This window comes from Eulemur rufifrons, chromosome 8 (assembly GCF_041146395.1).
Source record: "Eulemur rufifrons isolate Redbay chromosome 8, OSU_ERuf_1, whole genome shotgun sequence".
Lineage (NCBI taxonomy): Eukaryota > Metazoa > Chordata > Mammalia > Primates > Lemuridae > Eulemur > Eulemur rufifrons.
In genome coordinates this window covers 12,564,629-12,577,250 of record NC_090990.1, presented here as the reverse complement: position 1 = coordinate 12,577,250, position 12,622 = coordinate 12,564,629, and the positions used below count along the sequence as shown (strand labels likewise).

The following is a 12,622-nucleotide window of genomic DNA, read 5'->3' as shown; positions in this document are numbered from 1 at the left end:
ACCATGTCCGGCTAATTTTTTTTCTACATATATAATTTTAGCTATCCAGATCATTTCTTTCTATTTTTTTTAGTAGAGACAGGGTCTCGCTCTTGCTGGTCTTGAACTCCTGACCTCGAGCGATCCTCCTGCCTCGGCCTCCCAGAGTGCTAGGATTACAGGCGTGAGCCACCGCGCCCGACCGTAATGGATGTTTTTAAGTCAGGAATGGGAATGATCCAGAAAAGAGTGAAGAAACTGAGGCTGTAGGAAAGAGAGAGGAGAATCATCTGCACGATGTCCTTGACCAGCCCCAGGGGACGAGATCTGCTTCCGAGGGTTCCAGCTTTAGGCAGAAACCCAGGAGCTCACCCATGGGGACAGTGGTGTGGAGATGTCGGGGCAGCTGCTGGTGGGAGGGCAAGTAGAAAGGGAGGCGACACGGTGAGTTCTCTTCTGCTTCTTTCAGCATCTCAGCAAGAGGGACAGTTGAGAGTAAGGTTGGGGAGGGGTCGGGAGTTTGAAGGGACAGCAGGGGGTACAATAGCCAAACTCAAGAGGGCAGAGTGAGTAGACTAGGGACACAGCAGATGTTTGCCTGGCAGCGCTGAATTTGCCCTGGGAGATCACAATTGAGACTTTAGAGTGAGACCCGTCAGTGTGGCTGTGTGTTTCTCTCCACCCTTGCTTAGCTTCAGTGGTACAGGCACAGGACACGCGGAGAATCGGATTGTATCAAAGAGTTAGTGATTGTAGTGATTGGCCACTGGATTGCAGCTGGGGAAGGAGAAGGAGGGGGGGATATTAAGGGACGAGGGGCCGTGAAACACTCGCAGGAGCACTGGAGGTTCCAGTGTCCAAGGATTGCCAGAGTCTGGGGACTAAAGAGAATGAGCTAGGAAGACAGAAAGTGGTAGGTAGAGAGTCGGAAGCATGAAATTGACATCGTGACTTACTGGTGAAAAACAAAATCCGCTCATGGGAGCAAGGCCTGAGGTTGAGTGGAGGTCAAGATCATTGGAGGAGAAGTGGCCCCAGATGATAGGGATAGAAGGCCTACATCAGAGAGGTCTCGGATCTCGTTCAAGGCTTCCTCTTGACCCCGAGTAGCACAGAAAATCCGCCATGACCGAGAGACTTACGCACCAAGCACTGCGCAAGGTGATTTACACACATCAAGTCCAAGCCTCGTGCAATTCTTTAAAGTAGACAACACTATCCTCTTCTAACAGATGAAGAAACTGAGGCAGGAAGGAAAACAGCAGAACAACCACGAGGAGCTGCCTCATGAAGGAGGCCATGTTGGGTAGTGGGGAGAGCACTGGCTCGGGAGCCAGCCGCCCTGGCCTGCGTCCCGGCTGCGGTGTGCTGGCAGGGTTTCAACCTAACCTCTCTGTGACCGGTTTTCTCACCCATAAAGCAGAAGTAGTATTTACTTTCTAGGTGCGTTGTAAGGAGTAAATGAGTAATCGGCGGAAGCACTCAACAAATGGTAGCTCTTATGAGAGCCACGTGATCAAAATCAAGCCAAGCAATGCTCTTTGTGGGTTACGCCAGCTTGAGTTGGATTTTACAACTCTTATGACCAAAACATTCCTGACACAAACACTATTTTGATCTTCATTAGGCAGATGAGGAAACAAAATCAGAGAGGTTAGTTGATTGCTCAAAGCACACAGGTAAGATTTGAACACAGGTCTGTCTGAACTGCCAGTCTACTCAAAAACCGCCTTCCCACCCTCTGCTCAAAGCCCATGTGCTCAGGACCCTCTCTTACTTCCAGTTGAGTGTCTTTCTCTTAGGAAGACTACGCAAAGGCCACAGCTAGACATTTTGGAAAACAAGAGAGTCCAGTTTGTCAGCTTCCTGCCCTCGGGCTGATCACCCTGGAGAGTAGTTTAATGGATCACAGACCTTGTTTGGGAGGATTAATTTTCACATGGTCCAGTGGTCTAGACCCCAGGTCTGTGCTCCTTGGAATGTGGCGAGCAGGGGACAGGTGCAGAAGTGTTCTCAGACAGGCTCATGTCGTCTCCAAGCTTTCAGTGTCCAGGACAGCATGAATCGAAGCAGATGGAAGTTCAAGGGTTTCCTCTTGACAAAGCCAAAAGATATGACAAATCACACACCCACACTTTCCCCCCACCTCTGCCTTCTGTCCTATATTTGCCAATTATTTCTCTACCTTTCTTCATTTCTTTTCTTCTTTTTCTCTACCTTTCCTCTTTCCACAATTGGAATTGTTTACAAGAAATGTATACAAGTGAAATATAAACACAAAAATCAAACATCAGGCATCAGGACAAGGTAAACCATGAACTAGGATAGGAAGTATGATGGTGATGGAATGCAATACCACATGCCAAATGTGATATTTCACAGTTGCTATGGTTGAGCTTCCTGGTGGCCAAAGCAAAAATAGGAAACAGAGTCAATTATGTAGTTCAAAATATTGGAGTGGTGTGGATAGACATGATCTGCCATCAGAAGAAGCAAAAAGCTTTTTCCAGTACCTAGCCCCAAAAGAAAATTTTCACATGCTGTATATAGGTGACACTAAGTGCTGTCATGTACAGTGTTCCTGGGCATATCCTGAATGCAAATGCAGTAACAGGTTTCGTAACCCTATTTCCTGGACCATCCTTTAAAGGAAGCCAACAGAATAGTCAAAAAATACAACTCGGAGCCTTTAGAAAGCAGAGGCAAATGCAACTTCCTAACGGTTTAGCTTGATCCAATGGCATTTCCCAAACTGTGTCTCTCAGAACTCTCTAGAGTTATATACTGCATTAATAAATGTCTTATAAGAAAAGGGTTTCACAACTAACTAAATTAGAGATAAAGTCAGGATTAAACAAAATCAAGCAGGTTTTTTAACTGTAGGATTTCTAAAAGCTTTTAGTACTCTAATGTCCATAGTGAATCTCCAAGATCAAGTGAAGGATGCATTATTTCCCAAACTTATTTGTATATGGAACCCTCCTCTCCACCTACCGCCAGTTTTTTCAGAAGTATCTTTTAGAAACTCACAGAAAAGTAAGGATGCAAGAACCACAGTTTGAGAGCAACTGATTGGGAGGAATGGATGAGCTAAACACCTCCAAACAAAATTTCTTTCAACCAGGTGTTTGCTAAGGGGTGACCATCTGATGGTTTAAGGCAATAGCGTCAGATGAGGCTCAGACTTCAGGTGTTTTGCTATGTCAGCAGGGGGTGGATCCATCTCTTGATTAAATAAGAACAACTCTTCCTAAACTTCTCTTTTCCAGGACTCACATTCTTAATCCAAACAACTGGAGGATGAGGGAAGGAGGTTATGGAGCATAAAGACAAGAGGTAGTGAACCTTTCATTATATTCTCCAATTAAAAGGTCTATAACGCTACACATTGTTCAAGTGATTTGCATATATTATCCTGCTCATCATTGACATTTGCTAACTGGGGAAAATGTTCATCCCAAATTTCCTTTTGAAGAAGTGTTTTGAAAAAAAGATAGCTTTTTTCCGAAATGCTTGGATTTTTTTTTTTTTTTGCTACCTATTGTATATAGACTTAGTTTTACCTTGCAAAGAAATATTCAAGTCTTTTTGATTTGACATGGTATTACACAGAAATGCTGCATTCCTATAGAAATATTATTTCAATAATTCACGTTGCTGATTCTGTTCTTCATAAAATTTAACAATCTGTGCTCACAGAGATAAAATTTTAGCTATCACTTGTCCCTGCGATAGCCAAAGCACTTTAGAGTGATATGGCAAATCTACACTGAACACCTCATCATTCAACTTTAGCATGTTACGAAACTGATAATGTCGTGTTGCATTTGCAAAAATACAGTTAACAATATTTATAATTTGTTGCAAAGTGTCACTTAAAATAGTAGCTTTAGCATAGAGATTTTGCTGATGCAAGATACAATGAAAAGAAATGAGAGCATCTGGATCTGTTAGATCTGTTAATACTTTCTTTTAAATCCATGCAATAAACCCTTCGTGTTTTCCTGTCATGGAAGGTGCACCATCTGTACATACACTCACTAAATTTACTAAATTTAGTCCAACTTCACATTTATCTTGAAAGTTGTTGAAGATATCTATTCCCTGTGTTCTGTTCACAAGAGTGCCAAGAGCAAGTAGTAACTCTTCGTAGCAAAGAAAATCTTCTCTTATGACCCAAATGAAGTATAAAACCTGTGCCGAGTCAGTAGTATCAGTTGATTCATCCAAAGTGATTGAATAATATATATTTTCCTTTTAAAGTATTGTATGAAGTTGTTCTGTTAAGTTCAAGGCTAATTCATGCTGCCTATTAGTTATGGTTCTCCTTAAAGAGGCAATTGTTTGTACTTTGAAACATTATCAGGGTCTAAGCATCCTGCAACGTGGACAGTGCATTCTTTCACAATTTCTACATCACTGAATGGCTTCTCTTTTTTTCCCCAAGTATATAAGCTACTTTATAAGTTGCTTCGGGGGCATTATTGCCAGGTGACTTATTGCTGCTTGAAAGAATTATCTTTGCTTTTGCGTTTCATCTTTTAATTTCTACAATACAACCTTTTGCACCTCTCCCTCGAATTTAAAATATTTGTGGTCCTTCTGAGTGTTATAATGCTGGTGAGCATTGAATTTCTTTAACGTTGATATTGCAGTACCACAAAGCAAGCAAATCATCTTATCTTTAGCAGAAACAAGATAATATTGCAATTCCCAATCCTCATTAAAAAGTTTGTTTTCTTCCTTCAGTGTTCTCTTGGTCTTCTTTGACAAGATGGGCTGTTAAGCAGACAGAATTAAAAAATACTGTCAAGCTGTGCAACTATTCACAAATTCCACTTCAAACAGAAACACAGTGCACCATTGTGAAAAGCTGTTAGCAGACTCACGCACTTGACCCCCATAAACTCTCACCAACCAGCCTCATGCAGCAGTGGCGCCAGTCAGGCAGGGGAAGTTAGAACTAAATCATGAGTGTAGCAGCTGTCAATTTAGCCCTTCTGCCTTACTAATATTCTAACTGTGCTGGTCAATCTGGGAGGATTATTTGTTGAAATTTATTTTATTCTTTGGCGTTTTAAACACATTCATTTGAAAAATAAAATAACAATATAAAAGATGAACAAAAATGTATTAATAAAAATAAAAGAATTCGTTCAGTAAAATTTGGATTCAGTCAAAAGGCTGCAATTAAGGACCTAGAAGACCATAAGTTCCCCACCTCTGGCTAAGACCCTGGCCAGCAAGCCCAGGGCAAAGACAGGAGTGCAGAGCAGTGGGCATTTGGCTGGGACCCGGCTCTCTGTGTCCACTGGAGTGTGGGATAAAGATGGGCCGACCAACGACTGAGGCCAGGGATGGGCTGGATAGTTTGATCTCATGACATTGCTGCCCGGACTCCTTTCTCAATGAACTTGATGTACGACCTAAAGCCTAGATCAGAAATGACTTTGTAAGGACGTGGGTCTGTGGTCGCCAGCACGCTGTGATTTCTGAGGTGCTCCCTCTCAGCAGAACTGGCTCTGGCTTCCACACTTGCAGCTGGGTGTGAAATTCTACCCTCACTGGAGGCTGCAGCTTCTCAACTGAAGTCTATATAACCCTGGGGCTGTGAGAAGCCACAAGATGGAAGAAACTGCATTTCAAATAGGAAAAAAAAAATTAGTTTTACTGAAAATTAATGAATTCATATTTGTACAGCAATTAAAATAAATCAGTATGTTTTATTTGGAGATTTGGAAGGATTCATTTACGTTTTGGGATTCGGATATTACAGCAAGCACAAATATAGCATGGAGGCTGGGCGAGGTGGCTCACGCCTGTAATCCTAGCACTCTGGGAGGCCGAGGTGGGAGGATCGCTTGAGCTCAGGAGTTCAAGACCAGCCTGAGCAAGAGTGAGACCCCGTCTCTACTAAAAATAGAAAAAATTAGCTGTGTATGGTGGCGCATGCCTGTGGTCCCAGCTACTCAGGAGGTTGAGGTAGGAGGATCACTTGAGCCCAGGAGTTTGAAGTTGCAGTGAGCTATGATGATGCCACAGCACTCTAGCCTGGGTAACAGAGCAAAACTGTCTCAAAAAAAAAATATATATATATATATATATACATACATATATATGTGTGTATATATATATATAACAGGAAAAGAATGTGACACCTAGATGAACTGAACATTTTAAGTCTCCAGAGACACTGTGTACTTCCCCTGGGACAGATCTCCTTCAGACTACACCATAGGCTCCGCCCACATTCCCTCCTCTTCAAGAAGCATTACCTGAACAGATCACCAAGGTGTCTTAACAGTATCCCTGGGAGGGATCAATTACACGCAGGTCAGTTACAACCCAAAGTGCATAAATTACTGAGCCTCCTCTGAGCAGGTTTTAGTGGGCGTGGGGGGTTTAAGTAATCTTCCATAATTTCCTGAAGTGTTACTGTCTCCATTTTAACATTTAAAAATTGAGCTTCAGTGGAGTTGAAATTCTTGCCCAAGGTCACCCAGCTAGTAAAGTGACAGAAGATGGATTTCCAAGTATAAAGGCAGTGCAGATGATAGTTAAAGCAAGGCACCTTTAAGAAACAGTTGTTCCCAAGCCAAGATGTCAGGATGAACGGAACACACAGTGAGCAGTGGCCATTTCTCAGGAGTAGTAAAAAGAACTTTCACGTTCTGCTTTATATATTTCTGTAATACATGTGTTGTTACAACCAGTATGTTTTTCTAATAGTGCTTGCCCAACGTCAAAAGGTTAATTTCTAGAGACAAACCCCAAGGATCTTCTCTTGGTCTATTTTTTTTTTTTTTTTTGAGACAGAGTCTTGCTCTGTCGCCCCAGTAGAGTGCAGTGGTATCATCACAGCTCACTGCAACCTCCAACTCCTGGGCTCAAGCGATCCTCCTGTCTCAGCCTCTTGACCAGCTGGCACTACAGGCACACGCCACCACGCCCAGCTAATTTTTCTTTCTATTTTTAGTAGAGACCAGGTGTTACTCTTGTTCAGGCTGGCCTTAAACTCCTGAACTCAAGCCATCCTCCACCTTGCCTCCCAGAGTGCTAGGATTACAGGCGTGAGCCACCGCACCCAGCATACCCTTGGTCTGATTTCAACCCCACCTTCTGGCAATTTGGCTTCCCACTGAGCAGGCTGGTAGAGAGAGGGCCACAGGCCAAGCCAACATCACGGCATGGACCAGCTGATTTTCTATGTCTCATTATAAATGTATGTGGTTCAGCAAAGTTTTTCTTCTCCTCCCATCCCCAAGTCTTCCTCAGATCTAGCAAACAGAAAGGAACATGATGCAATGCAAGTAAAAGCAGAGAAAACACAGTCTCTTTTAGCATAGTAACATGCAGGCATTAGGTCACTCTTGGCTGTGTACAAAATCTGATTGTCCCTCAGGGCTCGCTCGATCCTTTGTCAGAGAGAGCTAGCAAAGTCTTTTTTCTTCATCCATTGCTGTGCTTCTCGGAAGTCTTTTGCTTGCAAGGGACAGAAATCCAACTTGAGCTGACTTAAGAATAAAAATTGGGTTAGATGTCCTAGGTTAATATAATTGAAAAATCCAAAGCTAGATCTCTAGCATCAGGCATGGCTGGATCCAGGTGTTCAGACAATGCCATCAGGCCTTTGTGCTGACCTTCCTCTTGGGCAGGTTCTCTGTGCACTGCGGTCCTGGCAGCCCCAGGGTTCCATCCTCTAGCTTGGAAACCCAGCAGAAAGAGAAACTTCTCAAGTTCCAACAGAAGTCCCAGAATTGAATCTCAGTGGCTTGGCTTAGATCTCGTGCCTATGCCCAAACCCCTTGCGGCAGCCAGCAGGATGGAGAACGCTGATTGGTCCATCCAGGATTCCCTCAGCTCCCCCCTGCCGCAGAGCTGGAGTGACAGATCCACCGCACCAGAACCACCCAGGATGACAGTGGGGAGCAGAAGTTGCTCAAAGTGAAAATGGGCCACTGTTACCCAAAAAGCGGGAAACCGACCCTCGGCATGGGGAAAAAACCGGATGCCCAGTGGCCACCATCAGCTTGATCCAGGGGAAAATGTGACAAAGAAAAGACTGATTGTCAAATTGAAGGTTGAGGAGAAGAAACGGCATGGGGCGGTAGGGAGATTGGATTTCAGAGACAGAGGGGCCCGGCGGGAGGGTCAAACAAGGGTCATCCCACAGAAAGCTTCTGTGGGGCTGGTGACTCCAGGACACAGAGGGTGAGCCGCCGTGCCTGCCCCTCAGGGCAAGGGCAAGAGCTGCATCAGAGGAGTGGATCCCTGGGGGTCCTGGACAGGTGGGGTGAGCGGCAAAAGACCCCTCGAGTGTGCTTCTGGACTCAGAGCCGCCCGAAAAAGATGTCTTTTGAGGGAGTGGATGTGCCACCCCACTGTTCTTGCGCTCATGACAAGGAAAGGGGGTCGTGTTTTTTTATCTGCCATGCTGCTTACATGAGTCCTGTTGGCTTCAGTCACCTGCCAGTTGCATCGGCACCAATCGACGAGATTGATTCCATGAGACCAGGAACCCGACCTTGGACGCTGGTGGACTCCACAAGGTCCTGCCCTGTGGAAGGCCCCTTGGCAGGGGGCCAGCAGGCCTACCCTGACCACACCCTGCCGTTTCTTTCAGGCCTTCTGCACAGGGCGGTGCCAGCATTCCAGGAGATCACGGATGAGGACCCCTGGCTCGGGGCTTGGCTCAGAGCAGACCCAAATAAACAGCAGCTGTTGCTAGTACGACTGGGCACGCGGCTGCCTCGCGCACAACAACTGATAACTGTTATTAGGTACACGCAGTGCATAGCCGGGCACCGACGGGAAGGGATGCTCACGCATCGGTAACTATTGATCCTACTGTTGTGACCATCAGGAACTGAATTTCGTAGCAGGTGCCAATACCTGCGGGCTGGTTTTGTGTTTGTTTTTCTGTGTTTGGCTGGACTTTCTCCTCCCACTCAGAATACTTTTCCCATCCCTTCTCTCTTCCTTACAAGGCCACCTGCTTGCAAATGTGCTCAAAGCACAGACAAACTTACTTCTGCTCATCTTGATGTCTAGGAGGTTTTGTCCGAGACCAGACCGCGGCAGCAATCCTCGAAGCGGGGTCCCCTAATCCACTTACATGGGGATCATGGGAATGTTTGTTAACTGGGAAGATTTGCAGATCCTATCCAGGCCTGCCGGAGCTCAGCCTCTGGGTTTGGGGTCTAGAAATCTGCATTTTTAAAAGGTTCAGGGGGCTGAGTGGGGTGGGATCCTGATGCATCCCAAAGCTCGCGGTCCTGTGGGCACTCACCGGGCAGCTGGCCCCAATGAGAAAGTCCTGATTCACCAGGCCCTGCCCCCTGTGGCCCTTCTATCAGGCAATTCAAAGTCTCCAGCCCCACGGGTTACTGATTAACCCCAGGTTTCAAGGAAAGGAATAATAACAACTGAAAGGACTACTGAGCCAAGAAACAAGCCGGGCAGCCCTGGGAGAGAGCAGCGCCAGATAGCTGTTGTAGCAGGTACCTGGCGAGGGCGGAAAGGAGAGTCAGTCTCCATCCAAGTCCCGCCGGCCCCCGAGCCCAGAATGGCCTGTCCCGGGACCCTGCAGCAGCCCCAGCCCAGCTCTGCAGGAGCCACCACCCGTGTAGGCCCCACTGGGGGTCACCGTGGCTCCAAGGAGCGCGACCTGGAGTGCCTGGTGTGCCGGGAGCCCTACAGCTGCGCCCGGTCGCCCAAGCTGCTGGCCTGCCAGCATGCCTTCTGCGCTGTCTGCCTGAAGCTCCTGCTGTGCATTCAGGACAGCACCTGGTCCATCACCTGCCCACTATGCCGCAAGGTCACCGGCGTCCCTGGCGGCCTCATCTGCAGCCTGCGTGACCAGGAGGCAGTGCTGGGGCGACTGGCCCAGTCCTACCCCGAGGTGCAGCTCTCTCTTCAGGGGCTGGCGGATCCTGCTGCCTCAACGGAGCGGCACCCCAGCTTGGCAGGAGAAGATGGCCAGGATGCAGTAAGTGCCAACCGCGCGGCAGCCCGGCGCCTGGCGGCGCACCTGCTCCTGCTGGTCTTGCTCATCATCCTCATCCTGCCCTTCATCTACCCGGGTGTCATCCGGTGGGTGCTTGCCTCCATCATCACCGTGGCCCTGCTAATGTCCATCCTCTTCTGCTGTCACCCCAGCCAGGGCAGCTGCTCGTCCTTCCCCAGGACTCTCTTCTGCAGAGAGCAGAAAGACAGCCAGGTCTCCTCCATTGCCTGAGTCACTCGGACCAGGCAGCCCCTGCAGCCCCTCCTGCCTCTTGGGCCCCCTGACCTCCCTACGAACAGGGCCATGAACTGAGACTGGCTCCCTCGGGAGATCCCATGCCAGCTGGACTTGCAAGCCAAAGCCAGGATGGTCATCTTGGGTCAAGAACTGATGCTTGGACAGTAGGTTTGCACCTGCCCCTTGGGATAGCAGAGCCAAACCCCTGGGGGATAGGGGAAGAGGCACAAACTACTTGAACGCCATGAGGGAGACCTCCTGTTCCTCTTCTTGCAATGTTCCCGGTTTTTCTTTATATAACTTAATGAAAGTATCGCAGTATTGAGTCTGAACAAATAGAACTGGGACTCCTTTTTTGCAATTATATTGCTGGTTTTATTTTCTTGTTTTGGTTTGGTTTGGTTTTTTGTGTTCGGGGTCGTCTGTTCACATTTCTGGCTCACGTTTTCCCTCCTGGGAAGTTGGAGCCCACGGGGAGTCCTCCTGTGCTTCCACCAGCACAGCCCATCCCGACCTTGCCAAATGTCCTGGCTGTTTGGGTCTGCTCTGGAATCGCCCCCAGGCTTGGAGGGCGAGAACGTGGGGGAAGGGATGGCACTCCTGATGCTGTGGGGGCAGTCCCACATCAGCTGGCAGACGTGGAGGAGGGTAGGGCCTGGGTCTACGGTCCCAGCTCCGTGCCATCAGAGAATCCTGGGGTTACCAGGACCGCCCTCCGCACAGAGCGGGTCCAGCTGCCCATCTCTTGCACGGTCCCACGCAATAGAACCAAATCTTTATGGATGGTGCTTTCCTTGTTATTGTATCTCAAGTCCCATTTGAGCTTCTGTCATAAAGATAAGAGTCCCCATAAATGCAACGGTCTTCACCAATAACCCCACCGCTCCCACCTCACCCTGACAGTCACAATCATCTGAAAGGCCTTGTGTGCCTTCTCGAGACAATTTCGGCTTCTTAATGTAGGGGAGGCATGTGCTGGAGGGAATGACTTTGTGAGGCTGCCAGGGACAGGCCCCAGCCGGGGGGTTCCGTGGGAGTGCAGGGCAGCAGAGGGTGGGAGGAGACACGTTATTTCCTTCTAAAGGCCCCATAATGGGGAAACAGACTTGAAACCTCAGAGGGGCTTCCAGGCCCAGTGCCTTGTCCTGTCCTGCTCCCCACCTTTTCCTCCTGGCAGGATGAGAGTTACAGCTGGACATTGTTCATGGTGACAGTGCCTTTGCCAGGGAGGGACGAGAGAACTCCATCACTGGAGCATGGGGGTTACCCTGGCTCAGGGGCTCTGTGTGGTTGAGCCAGGTCTTTTGCCTCTTTCAGCTTCATTTTCCCCAAAGTGAGTGAGTTGGATTGGATTAGTCCTAAAACACGCTGAAGTCTCAGGAGCTGAGGCCACTGCTGGGCCCCAGAACAATGGACATGGGTCATATCCCCTGCAGACTCAAACAAAGAGAAATCAAAATATGTGCGCGCAATTAGCTGTTTTTAAAATTGGGGTGCCTTCTTTTGTTCTTATAAGGTACTTGCAGGGCAACTCTGACACCCATGCCCTTGGCTTATCAACGCATGGTGCTGACAGAGGGTGCGTGAGTGGGTGGGGACGCACAGACCTGTGCTTTTAAGCCAGACCGAGTGGGCCTGCAGGACACCCTGTCTCCCAAGGATGAGTAGACTAGAAGGATCGCTGGGTATTTCCTGAGCTGGCCTTGGACATGTGCGGTTTGGGATGGCTGCCAGTGGGATAGGGAAGGAACATTCTCCCCCTACTCACTCCTCCACTCCCATTCTACCTAGTTCTTGAATCCCTCCCCAAGAACAAAACCTCTACCAAGGTTTCAGTTGCTAATGACAACACCATATCTAGCATAACAATGGTGGCTAAGTGTTTCTCCAATACTTACTATGTGCCAAGCATTGCACTAACTAACTGCTTACATGTATTATCTAGTTAATCTTCATAACCTTATAAAGTAGGGGCCATTATCATCCCTTTCTTATAGAGGAGGAGATTGAGGATCAGAGAGGTGAATTCACCTGTCCAAGGTTGCACAGCCAGTCACTGCCAGAGGCCCCCCCCCAGTCCACCAAGGAATTAACCCTATGCTCTTTCAGCCTCATCACACTGCCTCTTTTACACACAGCTCCAACACAACCAGGAAACTGGTCCCCACTTGTGAGCTTGTACGGAATCCCATGGAGAACAGGAAATTTCAGGAGCTTCTGAATTCCAGAGGTCAAGTATTCAGAGAGGCCAGAGAATTCTAGACCCTGTGTCTGTGCTAAAGAAAAGAAAAGAAAAGAGAATGATAAAATGGGATGGCTCTCCTGTAGACTTTTACCACCCAGCCCCAGCGTCCCCTGCAGGGGGCTAGGCCAGCCGGCACATTGGAGGGCCAGGTCTGA

The 12,622-nt window shown here is 47.8% G+C and overlaps 1 protein-coding gene across 1 annotated transcript; it reads left to right on the top strand.

Moving 5' to 3' along the window:
* Positions 1-9,445: 9,445 nt before the first annotated feature.
* RNF186 (ring finger protein 186) lies at positions 9,446-10,562 on the top strand. The gene has a single exon (XM_069477412.1). It carries the CDS (start codon positions 9,545-9,547, stop codon positions 10,214-10,216), a length of 672 nt encoding a protein of 223 aa, XP_069333513.1. The 5' UTR covers positions 9,446-9,544; the 3' UTR covers positions 10,217-10,562.
* Positions 10,563-12,622: the final 2,060 nt, after the last annotated feature.

What these genes read in the sequence shown, in the direction of transcription:
- RNF186 (XM_069477412.1), top strand. Translation starts at nt 9,545, where the DNA reads ATGGCCTGTCCCGGGACCCTGCAGCAGCCCCAGCCCAGCTCTGCAGGA.